Genomic DNA, 12272 nt, shown 5'->3' on the forward strand with positions numbered 1-12272 from the left:
CCCCCCCCCCCCCCCCCCCCCCCCGCAAATGACATATTGGTGGATTTTATCACAGAGGCAATGGTGCTAGTGTCGCTCGGATTGTTCCTTATGCAGCGCTGCATTACATGGCTTATGAACAATATCGAAGATGGATTATCCTTTCTTTTCCAAATTTTGATAGAGGCCCCGTACTTGATCTTTTGGCAGGATCATTTGCTGGAGGAACTGCAGTGATTTTTACTTATCCTCTGGACTTGGTTCGGACTAAGTTAGCTTTCCAGGTGAACTGCCTGAATACAAAGTATATATAAAATTGTAGACTTCCTTCGGCCTCATCAGTCAGTCGAGAGGTCAATGGAGACGACTGTTTCAGTTTAACTAGATTCATGAAAACTATCTTTTAGTGCCATAGCCTTACTCTCTTCCCCCAATAATATAATATAAAAAGAGTAGTATCATTGAACTTTGCTGCGAGTAAAGAGATGAATTTCCCTGCACTACCTTCCTGTGGAAACATTCTAACCTAGTTAAATCTGATATTGCAGGTTGTCGGTCCGTCAAAGTCGAGTATTCATGGACTAGTAAGCCCTGAGCATGTATACAAAGGAATTTCTGACTGTTTCTCAAAAACATTTAAAGAAGCTGGACTTAGAGGTCTCTATCGTGGTGTTGGTATGCATTTTTAATCTTCTCATATAAGTACTAGCATCTACTTGTCTGGGGCTTAGTTTTCACTTAGCTAGTTTTCCAATTAATACCGAGTGTCACTGCCAGCCCCATCACTTTACGGGATTTTTCCATATGCTGGTTTGAAGTTCTACTTCTATGAAGAAATGAAGCGACATGTACCAGAGGAACACAAGAAAAATATTATGGTCAAGCTGGTATGCGGGTCGGTTGCAGGCTTGTTAGGTCAGACCTTTACATACCCTCTTGATGTGGTTAGGAGGCAAATGCAGGTAATAAGTTGCACCAACATTCATGGAATTACTTAAAATGTTTAAATTCTGAACCATATGAGACCTTTGTGAAAATTTGCTCGAACAGGTCCAACGCGTACTAGCGTCCACCAACGCAGAGATGATGGGAACATTTGAAACCCTTGCTTTGATAGCTAGAAAGCAAGGTATTAAACAGTTGTTTTCAGGCTTAAGCATCAACTACTTGAAGGTGAGAATATCAATTCCTTTACCTAGTCTCCTTCCACATCATTCCATAACAGTGTAGTGTCTAAGCTAAGTTGTGTACTTTTCAGGTTGTGCCATCAGTAGCAATTGGGTTTACGGTTTATGATGTAATGAAAACATACCTAAGAGTTCCATCCCGAGACGAAGCTGTGGTAGAAGTGGTAACAAATAAAAGAAACATCCAATCATCCTCTCTTAATACATAACAAGTATTCTTTCTTTCCCATTCAAAACCATGGCATATTCTAGTATTAGAATCCATCACGTTAGCCTTGAGATTATTTGTATATGCATTCTTTCAGTCTGTTTAGAGCACATGCTAGTTACAAGAATCTATGAAGGAATACCGTTAAGGCCGAAACATTTGTTATTTAGATGTCTCCAAAAAGTAGTAACTGTCATAAATGTAGAATTAGCACAAGGTGTACATATAGCTGGATGTCTTGTGTAAAGATTTATGGTTTTGATTGAAGGTAACTTCTAGTATATACGTTGATTCTTCATATATTTTATATTGTTCGGAAATGGTTGCCTCGCACCAAGCCCTCCCTTCACAGGGTCGTGGGAGTTTAGATAAGAATCACTTATTTCTCTACTTTCTACTACTAGTTACCCTTGATATTCCATAAACGTTTCAAAACTTGGACGTAAATTGAGACTTTGAATAGTGTGACAGTGATCTAGAATAAAAATTTGGATCATCATACTACTCTTTATCGCTACTACACTATTCTAGGTACCGATTTCTATCCTAAATTCTAAAAAGATTTCTAATAAGAGTAATTTAGAAATAGATGGTAAAGTTCAAGGGTAATTTTTATTATTTAGCCTAACCTCGGAACAGGGAGTTAGGATTGCACTTTGTGAAATAGATTGGACTAAGTTTCTTTGAACTCGTAGTTAGTTTCACAGGTCAACAGCGCCAGCAATCGAAATTGGAACGAAATCAATGTCATTTGAATCTATTTTTCTTTATATTCTAATTGTGAAGTCTAATTCAAATTATGCAAGCAAACAAACACTAAAATGAGTAGGGATGTAACACAGTAATTTCAACTTTGAAAAATACTAATGGTCTACAGATACAAGTTCCTGTTGTTCATAATAAAGTAGACTCAGAAATCTTATAGATGGCCTTTCTTATTTCTGAATAAGAAGGCCCCTTCTACCTCTTCTGTGTTGAACAAGGCAGAAGGCAAACTATAAGTTCATGCTACAATGATAAATTAGAAAAAGTGTGAAGTCAATACAACAGAATCTAGTCCCCTATGATACACTAGTTTGAACTGTTTGCTGAAGTTTATCATTATGTAGCCAGAGTCCTGATGGTTCCATTTCTGAGATATGGCACCGTAAAGGTTTTCTCACAGAAAAAGGAAGGAGCATTACCAGCCTTTTTAGCCTTGTAACCTTTTGCTTGCTTCCCCTTAATGTTTTCTGCAAAGAGAGCCCTTATAGATGAAGTTGGCTTACAGATATTAGTGCACAATTCTCATTGGATGCAAACCTACCTGACAGAAATAGCATCAGACACTGTGGCTAACCTTGAAATCAACCCTTTAATTCTCATTCCTTTATGTTCCCCACACCTAACTCGTCCCTTCACTGGCTGCCTGGTGCAGTAGAGCCCATCGCCTAAATCAACACCACACTTTCTTTCAAGGCTTGAGTTGAGGTCTGGAGAATTGTCTTGTGCTATCAGAATGGATTCCTGTGTTGATGTGGGCGAAGTTTGCTGCTTGTACTTTAAAGAAGCAAGATTATCCTGGCTTGGCAAATCAACTTTTGGTTTGGCTTCTTGAGATGATATAAGAGTTGGTCTTCGAATTCTTTGCCCTTTGTGTTCTTCACACCGTTTCCTTCCTTGAACTGGGGTTCTTCTACATGGAGAGCCATCGTATAGAACAACTCCACAAATTGGAAGAAAATTTCCCTTATTAGGAAAGGAATCTTGAACTGATAGCTCTTCTGTGTTATAGGAAGTCTCAGCATTGCTACCAGAGAAGTCTGTGTCACCATATATGGTAGATGAGTTCTTCAGTAACCCATTAACTTTCATCCCTTTATGTTCAGCACACCTCTTCCTTCCTTCAACTGGGGGCTTCCTACAAACTACGCCATACCCTATGACCACTCCGCAACTACTGCTATCAGCCCCACTAACATCATCAGTGTTCACAACTAGTCTAGGCCGAGATCTGCTGAAGTGGAGAATGCGAGAGAAGAAACTGCTACTCTCCTCACCATATTCACCTGGTTTGTTTTCTGTTGGAATTCGCTTGCTTGTTTTAATTTTGATGCCCAACTGCTTCTGTCTAAATGGCAGAAGCTTCCTGGCAATGATGGTAAATTTCTTAGTTTGTGAAGCGATATCCTCGAGTTTTTTTAGTACATCATTATGTCGTCGTGCACCATTACCAGATGTATTCCATGCATAGTCGAATGTTTTAAGCAGTTGAGCTTCTGTCATCTGAGCATCCCTCTTGTTTTTCATCTGTCAAAGCAACAAAAGAAATTAGGAACATGGAATGGAAAAAACCACAAAATGTAGACTTCCTTTTATACTCAAACACATTGGTATATGTAGATCTCTCCAATCCTCGATCAGGCCCGCAAGTGTACCAGCCCAAGCCTACCACTAGCAGATATTGTCCTCTTTGAGTTTTCTCTTTTGAGTTTCCACACCCTTATAAGGAATGTTTCGTTCTCCTCCCCAACTGATGTGGAATCTCACAATCCACCTCCCTTCGGGGCCCAACGCCCTTGCTAGCACACCACCTTGTGTCTACCCCCCTTCGAGGCTCAGTCTCTTTGCTATCGCATCTCTCGGTGTCTGACTTTGATACCAACTGTAACAGCCCAAGCCCACCGCTAGCATATATTGTCATCTTTGGGATTTCCCTTTCAGGCTTTCTCTCAAGGTTTTTAAAACACGTCTATTAGAAGGAGGTTTCCACACCTTTATAAAAAATGTTTCGTTCTCTACCCTAACTAATGTGGGATCTCAGAGCAAGAGCAAGACTAAGGTGTATGCTAGCAGTACAAAAAAATTAGCATTCAGAATCACATCTCACAACACTCTTTCCAGTTCACGATAATTAATCCAAGCTTTCCCTATTTTCAAACAGCCACCTACTGTGACTAAATGCTCTAACCCCAGTTTGACTGCTCATTGATGCAGATTCAGTGGGGAACTGTGTTCTTCTAGAGCACTCAAAAGACACTGCGAACGACCAACATTCAGATGCCAATAAAAGAATTGCTATCACATACATGCTAATGCAGTTGATAGCCATTTCCCCAAGGCATTACAAGAACCAGATGAAACCATTTGATTCAGGTATATATAGAAACACAACAAACTTACTTACCGGAGCCCATCTATATACAATGGAGTATCCTCTGGTGAACATCTCCTGAAACAAACCAGGTCCCTTTTCGAGGGGAACAACTTTACAGCCCACGAAACACAAATAGCCATTGCCCAAATGAGAACCTGAGCGACCATAGTGCTGTAGTCGAGTTCTCACATTATCGGCTTCGCCGAGGTAGACGACAACTATCCAGTCTGCATCTAGTTTAGCTATCTCACGGCCCAAACCAGAGCTAGATACAGCTATCCCAAGCTCATACAGTCCAGGACCTGAAACTTTAGGAAGATTGTGAATTCTGTACCTCTCTGCACCTTCCTTCCCCGACGAATAGTCTTCCCAATCAGAAGGCGCAACAAGAATCTAAGTCACCACAACAAGCAATACAATGAGGAAATGTATATAAGTTTGATTGCGATGCTTACAAGAGGCACTGCTTTGGTTACTACTAATAACAAGCAAATCAGTCGCGAAAACAGTGAAGTGAAGGCAAGAGTCTTGGATTCTAATCAAGATTTGAAAAAGAAAACTATGAACATCTCCGCCTGGACCAAATACAGAGGAAAACCGATTCATGCTGCTTCATAACTATCCTAAAAGAATGCTATAGCTTCGATTTCAAGCTCATTTCTATAAACAGGAAGGAACTCACCAAGTTTGGAAGAGAGAGAGAGAGAGAGAGAGAGATCGAACCTCCCATTTGGAGAAATTGGAATCGTGTTTGGTTCTTTTACAGTCTTCCCTCTTCAGCCTCGTCGAAGAAAACTCAGCCACCATCGCGCCCGGCGGTTAGGAAAGAGATAATTACGTCGGTTTGAAGCGAAGCCTCGATCTGCTGTACATGGTGAAAGACTTCGACAAATATGGAAACTATTTGAAATTGGAAAGATCCGTTGCAATTTATTGATAATCGCCCCTCCTCTGCCGTTCGTCGGAGATCGGAAAAAGGCAGTGCAATCATGAATGGGATTGGTTAGGGCTAATTCGTAATTTTTTAATTCAATTCAAGCCTTAAATTTGTCGGATCAAAATAACTCAATATAACCTATTATTTTTATTTTTGGGTGAAATTACTCCACTTAATACTTAAGACTGAACTAAAAAATCAAGCAATGTTGGTCGAATTTTAATAGATATAAGATGAGATAATTAATTTGATATTCGAAGATTCTATTGACATGATCGAATATCCACAATGGTATGATATTGTCCACTTTCATAGGAATGGAGACAGTATTCCTCGCTTATAAACCGATAATCGAACTCACCCCACAATTATCCTCCTCAACCCTGGTCAGTTCCCAATCCCAAGATTTGGCAGTTTTGTTCTGTAATTGTGTCTGAACTCTGTAGTGCGAATATGGCATTGTGTTTGTGTTGCGTGGCTTCAACAACCAAAACAATTGCCCAAATGTTGCCTCAATTCACTCTTCTTTCTTCTTTAACCCTCCTTTTCTCCACCATTTCCATCGCTGATTCCACTTGATTTCAAATTTGATCCTCGAGGTTGGGAACTGAACTGGGTTTGGGTTTGTGGATATGGAGGAGGGTCATCGGGATGTGGCTGGGAAAGTGGTGGTCGTCGCCATTAAAGCCACCTCAAAGGATGTTTCGAAGACTGCTCTCCTTTGGGCTCTCACTCATCTTGTTCTGCCTGGAGATCATGTTAAGCTCCTTGTTATTATCCCTTCTCATCACTCAAGTAAGATTCCTTTGCTTTTTCTATGACTGCTTAATATCATTGTGCATCAAAATTCTTAGTGTTCTTATGTATGTTCTTGGCCCAAGATGAACGATGGGTAGCTCGATAATTCTTTGAATTCCTCATAATCAAATGTTCAAGAAAAGATTATAACTAAAGCTTGAGGATCTTGGTTAAAATGGGATGCCAATTGGCACTGTTCTAGAGGATTGTCCAGTGGAACGACTACCCCACGGGTGATAATGTCAATTGTCCATTTGGTTGACCAATTTATTCGTAACAGACCAACACCAACCCCAAGTCCAAGCCCACTGCTAGCCAATATTGTTTTCTTTGGCGCTTCTCCTCAAGATTTTAAAATGCGTGGGGAGAAGTTTCTACACCCTTATAAGAAATGTTTCGTTCCTCTCTCCAACCGACGTGAGATTTCACAATCTACTCCTTAGGGACCAAGTGTCCTCATTGGCACGCCGCCCGGTATCTGGCTATGATACCATTTGTAACAGCCCAGATCACCACTAACAAATATTGTTCTCTTTGGGGCTTCCTCTCAAGATTTTAAAATGCTTCCACGAGGGAGAGGTTTCCACACCCTTATAAGAAATGTTTTGTTTCCCTCTCCAACTGATATGAGATCTCACAATCCACCTCCTTAAGGACCCAGCATCCTTGCTCGCACACCGCCCGGTATCTGGCTCCAATACTATTTGTACCAACCCAAGCTCACCGGCAGTAGATATTGTCCTCTGTAGGGCTTCTCCTCAAGATTTTAAAACGTGTCCATTAGGGAGAGGTTTCCATAAGAAATGTTTCGTTCCCCTCTCCAACCGATGTGGGATCTCACCATCATTTTTCTTGATCTTGAAATTTCATCCTTAAGACTCTTAATAAAATCCGGAAAGTTTAGATAAATGGCTGCAAGGATTTTCTCGACTTACCAGCAACTGTGCGATCGGTCATCTAAGAACCCCATCGAGAACTTCTTCAGATCGGAAGGATGACATTGTGCATTCATGTTCTCAAATGGTACAGCAGCTTCATGGTGCATATGATCCACTGAAGGTATGTTCAATAACTTATGTTCCTTGTTGCCTACAAATCCTTATCAAGTATTGGAACTTTTTTTGCAGATAAGAGTCAGGATCAAAGCTCTTTCTGGTTTAGCTCGGGGTACGGTGGCTACCGAAGCTAAGAAAGCTCAATCAAACTGGTTGATATTGGATAAGTAATAGATATCATGTAAAACTTGTCTCTATTATATGCATACATTCATATGAAGTGCGTGCATTTTAGGCATCATATGCAATGACATATCACGTTGTTGTTCATGAATTTGGAATCTTCATTTTGTACTTTGGGCAGACATTTGAAAGATGAAAGGAAAAACTGTTTGAAAGAGCTGCAATGCAATGTTGTTCTCATGAAGAACTCTCAGCCTAAGGTTCTTCGTTTGAATTTGATGGAATCCCCTAAAAGGAACACTAGAGAACCTTTGATATCATCACATGAATTAGATATATCTCAGAAGTGTCTTAAAAGCTGTTTTGATGAATCAACCAAGTTTAGCGCTCGTGACTCGACTCCCGACGGTACTCCTGATGTAGTGTCTCCCCTTACAGTAACGGATTTTGGAACATCATCGATATCGAGCTTGGATGTGGGCAGTTCATATTTGTTCTCTGGGATTTGTGGTAGCTTGAGAAATTTGTCTGGATCAGAATGTGATTCTGAGAGTGAAAAGCAAACTCCCTCAGAATCACAAAATGTTCATCATAGACCTCCGGTTTCGACACGCCAAGATCTGGTCAAGAAAACGTCTACTCGTTCTCTAGAGCCTAGCACTGATGTGGTGAATCGAAATAGCAATATTAGCTCGAGCAGAAACATAAGGAACACGGTTTCGATATCCCAAAAATCGCCTCTTGGCCCTCCTCCACTCTGTTCTATGTGTCAACACAAGGCCCCTGCATTTGGGAATCCTCCAAGATGGTTCACTTATGCAGAACTTGAAGTTGCTACAAGTGAGTTTGCACAAACAAATTTTTTGGCTGAGGGTGGATTTGGATCCGTGCACCGAGGCATCTTACCCGACGGGCAAGTCGTTGCTGTCAAGCAATATAAACTGGCTAGTACTCAGGGAGATCAAGAATTTTGTTCGGAAGTCGAGATCTTAAGTTGTGCGCAACATCGAAACGTCGTGATGCTCATTGGATTTTGTATGGAGGGTGGAAGAAGGTTGCTTGTTTATGAATATATTTGCAATGGATCTCTTGATTCCCATCTTTATGGTAATGTCTTATCTCAAAACATGTTCTTGTCTTGTTGGCATTGCAATAGTACACAAGCAACTCAAATAATGTGTCCTCTTTTTGAAGTTCATGGATTTTTCCTGTCGTAGTTAATCGTGTAGCTCATCTTCGGTTTGATGACCTGTGCTCGGTCATATCGACCGCTATGTTCAATCTTTGCAGGAAGAAATCGCAACCCGCTGAAATGGTCTGCACGACAAAAGATTGCAGTTGGAGCTGCTCGAGGTTTGAGATACCTTCATGAAGAATGTAGAGTTGGCTGTATTGTACACCGTGATATTCGACCAAACAATATTCTCCTTACTCATGATTTCGAGCCACTAGTGAGTCAACGCTCTCTCTATGCTCTCATGAAATTCTTACTCCTCACTAATTGGAGAGGGGAACAAAGCATTCCTTATACGGGTGTGGAAACCTCTCCCTAGTAGACGCGTTTTAAAATCTCGAGGGGAAACCCAGAAGAGAAAACCCAAAGAGGACAATATCTGCTAGCGGTGGGTTTAGGCTGTTACACTCCCGTTTACTTAACATGGTTTACATTTGTGTATTTGCATTGTCTATCTGTCAAATAAGAACATTATGGAAGTGTGCATCTTTTTTTGGGTAAAAGATGCGTGTAACAGCCCCAGTCCACGGCTAGTAGATATTGTTCGCTTTGGCCCATTACGTATCGCCGTCAGTCTCACGGTTTTAAAACGCGTATGCTAAGGAGAGGTTTCCATACCTTTATAAGAAATATTTCGTTCTCTTCTCCAACCAATATGGAATCTTACAATGCACAACTTTGTTTTCGAGTCGTAGGTAGGAGATTTTGGGCTGGCAAGGTGGCAGCCGGATGGCGACCTAGCAGTAGAAACCAGAATCATTGGTAGATTTGGGTAACCATTTTTCTTCCTCTTTCATTATACAAACTAGCAATCCAAAACATTTAAATGCAAATACATTGCCTGCTTAGCTATCTGGCTCCAGAGTATGCACAGAGTGGCCAAATCACAGAGAAAGCTGATACATACTCATTTGGCGTAGTCTTGCTGGGACTCGTGACGGGGCGCAAAGCGATCGATTTAAACCGTCCCAAGGGCCAGCAGTGCCTCACTGGATGGGTAAGTCAGTCTCACAAGTGGCAAATTGTGATATCTAACATTGGTTGGGGAGGAGGTGTTTGGAAACCTTTCCCTAGTAGACGCGTTTTAAAGCCTTGAGGGGAAGCCCGAAAAGGAAAGCCCAAAGAGGACAATATCTGCTAGCGGTGGGTCTGGGCCATTACACGTTTTGAGTCACGGCTTAGTAAAATATTGGGTTGTGACACAAATTTAGTGAAACCATTCCTAAAAGACAACACAATTTGCCTTACCTTCATGTCACATTATTCAAGTTCCTTTCCTTTTCTGATTCAAATTCATGTTTTCTGATCCGTTTTCCTTACATTTCATGTCGGGATCAGGCACGAAACCTGTTGCGTAAAGATGCAATCTCCGAACTGGTAGATCCATGCTTGAGGAACTGTTATTCGGACGAGGAAGTTCACCGCATGCTGCAATGTGCTTCCTTGTGCCTCAAGCACGATCTGTACGTAAGACCGCGTATGTCTCAGGTACGATTCGGCTCATTCAGGCAATCACTGATGTTTCCAACTATATGATATACTTAGCACAATCTCAAGCTAAACTCCCATTCATCCAACTTGAGTTGCAATGCATTGTCAAAGTGTTTTTACTACCCTTTAATGTCGTCACGACCGCGTTACACTTGTTGTAGGTGCTTCGGGTTTTGGAGGGCGACGTCGTTTTGTAAACCAGCAGCCAAGCCATACCAGGAGGAAGCACTTTGTAGTCTTGTATCATAGGTTAATTAGGCTGATATAATATAAATGGATGGCCTTATTAGAACTTAGAACTCAACGGGGTTATCAGAACTTTGTAGTCGAGTAGTGAATTTGATGGCGGGTTTTCGTTCTTGCTACTTGTTTTGAAATAACCCGTTTAGAGCCGTTGCAAAGTTGGGAAATGGTCGTTGTTAGAAACCACGACTCTCCATACTTTGAGTATAAGCTCTCATGGCTTTTCTTTTAGTTTCTCCACAAGACCTCGTTCCAGTGAAGGTGTATCGTTACTATAAACCCATAATGTGAGATCCCACATCGATTGGAAAGAGGAACGAGTACTAACGAAGACATTGAGCCCTGAAAAGAGTGAATTGTGAGATCCCACGTCGGTTGGAGAGAGGAACAAAACCTTGAAGGGAAGCCCAGAAGGGAAAGTCGAAAGAGTACAATATCTACTAGTCGTGAGCTTAGGTTATTACACATGATCAACCCCTTCGTCGACTAGTTAACAGGTTGATCATGAATTTATAAATAAGGAATACATCTCCACTGCGATAAAGCTTTTTTGGGAAACCAAAAGCAATATTGTGAGAGCTTATGTTCAAAGTGGACAATAGCATACTAATGCTAACAAATGGGCTGTAAACGGTTAGAAACTACGACAAAGAAGTAATCTTGAGTCTAATAGCATTTGTACGATCGTTAAAGTTTCTTTAGAGTGATTTTCTCTTTTTAAGTACTTAAAAAATCATTTCAAACCAGCGGACTCCGATGTATTATTTTTTATATTACTTCAAAAAAAAAGAAAAAAAAAAAAAAGAAAGGGACTTGTTTCCTTTGAACAAAGAGAAAAGATAAATTATTAAAATAATTATAATATATCCCATGATATTTATATATAAACAACTAATAATGCTACTCCCACTTTCTCAATTATTATTTCTCCCAAAATAAATAAATAAATAAATAAATAAATTTATACTCATAATGGGATCATAATCATGTTATTTTCTTTTTCTTTTTAAAAATAAAATGATTAAACTTTATGCTATTAAATAAAGTGACAAATTATTCGTAGACGCTTTATTTTATCGACATGAAAGGCTCACTTATTTGGGCAGTTTTAAGGTATCGTCGTAATTGAAAAATAATTTAACGACCTAAAAAAATATTATTTTCAAAAAGAAATTATTTCATTAAATTAAAAAAACCATAAGAGAATAAAAAATGAGGTAACAAAAAAAAGGGAAAGGTTCCTATGTTTGTGAATGCGACCTGTGCTCAAACAATGTCCGTTCTTTCCCACCTTTTTCCACGTGTAATAACTCCACATTTTTCACTTTATATTATAAATAATTCAAATATTATTATTATTATTATTATTATTATTATTTTTTGATACATGAACAAACCAAAACCACTACGAATAAGAGACAATTATATCAACAGGATGCATTTTTTTTTTCCGGTGACTCAATCATATGAAGTACTTTTACGTTGGATAATCTCCTGGGAATTTTCTTTAGATGCATGTGAATATAAACAAAATATGTTAGAATGACTTGTGCGGGTCAGTGGGGATAGTCTTCACTTAAGAAACAAGAAATAAGTAACGTGATCATGTCGTAGGGCTAAACCCTAAAAATTAATAATAGCTCGGGTTTATATTATATATATAATTTTATTTTAATTTCGAATCAAAATGAAGGCACCTAATTAAAGGATCATGTGTACATATCCATAATTAGTCAAAAAGTTGTCTTTTTTTCTTTTTTTTTTTTTAGTTGGAAACAAATATTCCTATTTATGATGCTGCCAAAATGAGTGTGACCTAAACCATCTTAATTTAATAAAAATAAATAAAATAAAATTAAAAAAAAAAAAAAAAAAAAAAAC

The 12272-nt window shown here is 39.5% G+C and overlaps 3 protein-coding genes across 9 annotated transcripts in view; 2 read left to right on the forward strand and 1 right to left on the reverse strand.

Moving 5' to 3' along the window:
- The window catches only part of LOC111461531 (mitochondrial carrier protein CoAc2), a 3750-nt gene extending 2076 nt beyond the window's left edge, over positions 1-1674 (forward strand). Inside the window, exons 3-7 of the mRNA XM_023105080.1 lie at positions 56-263; positions 528-654; positions 757-941; positions 1030-1152; positions 1238-1674. Of these exons, the coding sequence (XP_022960848.1) occupies positions 56-263; positions 528-654; positions 757-941; positions 1030-1152; positions 1238-1375 (781 nt within the window). The 3' untranslated portion in view covers positions 1376-1674. The remainder of the gene's footprint in view (positions 1-55; positions 264-527; positions 655-756; positions 942-1029; positions 1153-1237) is intronic.
- A 522-nt stretch (positions 1675-2196) lies between these two features.
- LOC111461527 (protein EFFECTOR OF TRANSCRIPTION 2-like) lies at positions 2197-5547 on the reverse strand. Of its 2 annotated transcripts, none has more exons than XM_023105075.1 (4): positions 5234-5547; positions 4541-4903; positions 2714-3663; positions 2197-2606 (listed from the first exon to the last, which is right to left on the reverse strand). In XM_023105075.1, the coding sequence occupies exons 1-4, from the start codon at positions 5315-5317 to the stop codon at positions 2597-2599; spliced, it is 1407 nt and encodes a 468-aa protein (XP_022960843.1). In that variant the 5' UTR covers positions 5318-5547; the 3' UTR covers positions 2197-2596. The 2 variants fall into 2 exon arrangements, with proteins under 2 accessions (XP_022960843.1, XP_022960842.1); XM_023105074.1 differs by having other exon boundaries at positions 2681-3663.
- A 296-nt stretch (positions 5548-5843) lies between these two features.
- Positions 5844-10715, forward strand: LOC111461525 (inactive protein kinase SELMODRAFT_444075-like). Of its 6 annotated transcripts, none has more exons than XM_023105068.1 (9): positions 5844-6242; positions 7150-7304; positions 7373-7467; positions 7605-8530; positions 8714-8874; positions 9353-9429; positions 9507-9654; positions 9996-10145; positions 10310-10715. In XM_023105068.1, exons 1-9 carry the CDS (start codon positions 6080-6082, stop codon positions 10343-10345), a joined length of 1911 nt encoding a protein of 636 aa, XP_022960836.1. In that variant the 5' UTR covers positions 5844-6079; the 3' UTR covers positions 10346-10715. The 6 variants fall into 6 exon arrangements, 4 of the variants coding, with proteins under 4 accessions (XP_022960836.1, XP_022960838.1, XP_022960837.1 ...); XM_023105071.1 differs by having other exon boundaries at positions 6177-6242; positions 7145-7304; XR_002713590.1 differs by lacking the exon at positions 9507-9654.
- Positions 10716-12272: the final 1557 nt, after the last annotated feature.

The sequence above is a fragment of the Cucurbita moschata genome, unplaced genomic scaffold (genome assembly GCF_002738365.1).
Source record: "Cucurbita moschata cultivar Rifu unplaced genomic scaffold, Cmos_1.0 Cmo_Scf00025, whole genome shotgun sequence".
NCBI classification, from domain to species: domain Eukaryota; kingdom Viridiplantae; phylum Streptophyta; class Magnoliopsida; order Cucurbitales; family Cucurbitaceae; genus Cucurbita; species Cucurbita moschata.

Coding starts and splice junctions, on each gene's coding strand:
- LOC111461527 (XM_023105074.1), bottom strand. CDS start 5,317: ATGGTGGCTGAGTTTTCTTCGACGAGGCTGAAGAGGGAAGACTGTAAA. Junction 4,904..5,233: donor CCAATTTCTCCAAATGGGAG/GTTCGATCTCTC, acceptor GTGGTGACTTAG/ATTCTTGTTGCGCCTTCTGA. Junction 3,664..4,540: donor TTGTATATAGATGGGCTCCG/GTAAGTAAGTTT, acceptor TTGCTTTGACAG/ATGAAAAACAAGAGGGATGC.
- LOC111461525 (XM_023105068.1), top strand. CDS start 6,080: ATGGAGGAGGGTCATCGGGATGTGGCTGGGAAAGTGGTGGTCGTCGCC. Junction 8,531..8,713: donor TCTTGATTCCCATCTTTATG/GTAATGTCTTAT, acceptor CAATCTTTGCAG/GAAGAAATCGCAACCCGCTG. Junction 8,875..9,352: donor CTCATGATTTCGAGCCACTA/GTGAGTCAACGC, acceptor TTCGAGTCGTAG/GTAGGAGATTTTGGGCTGGC.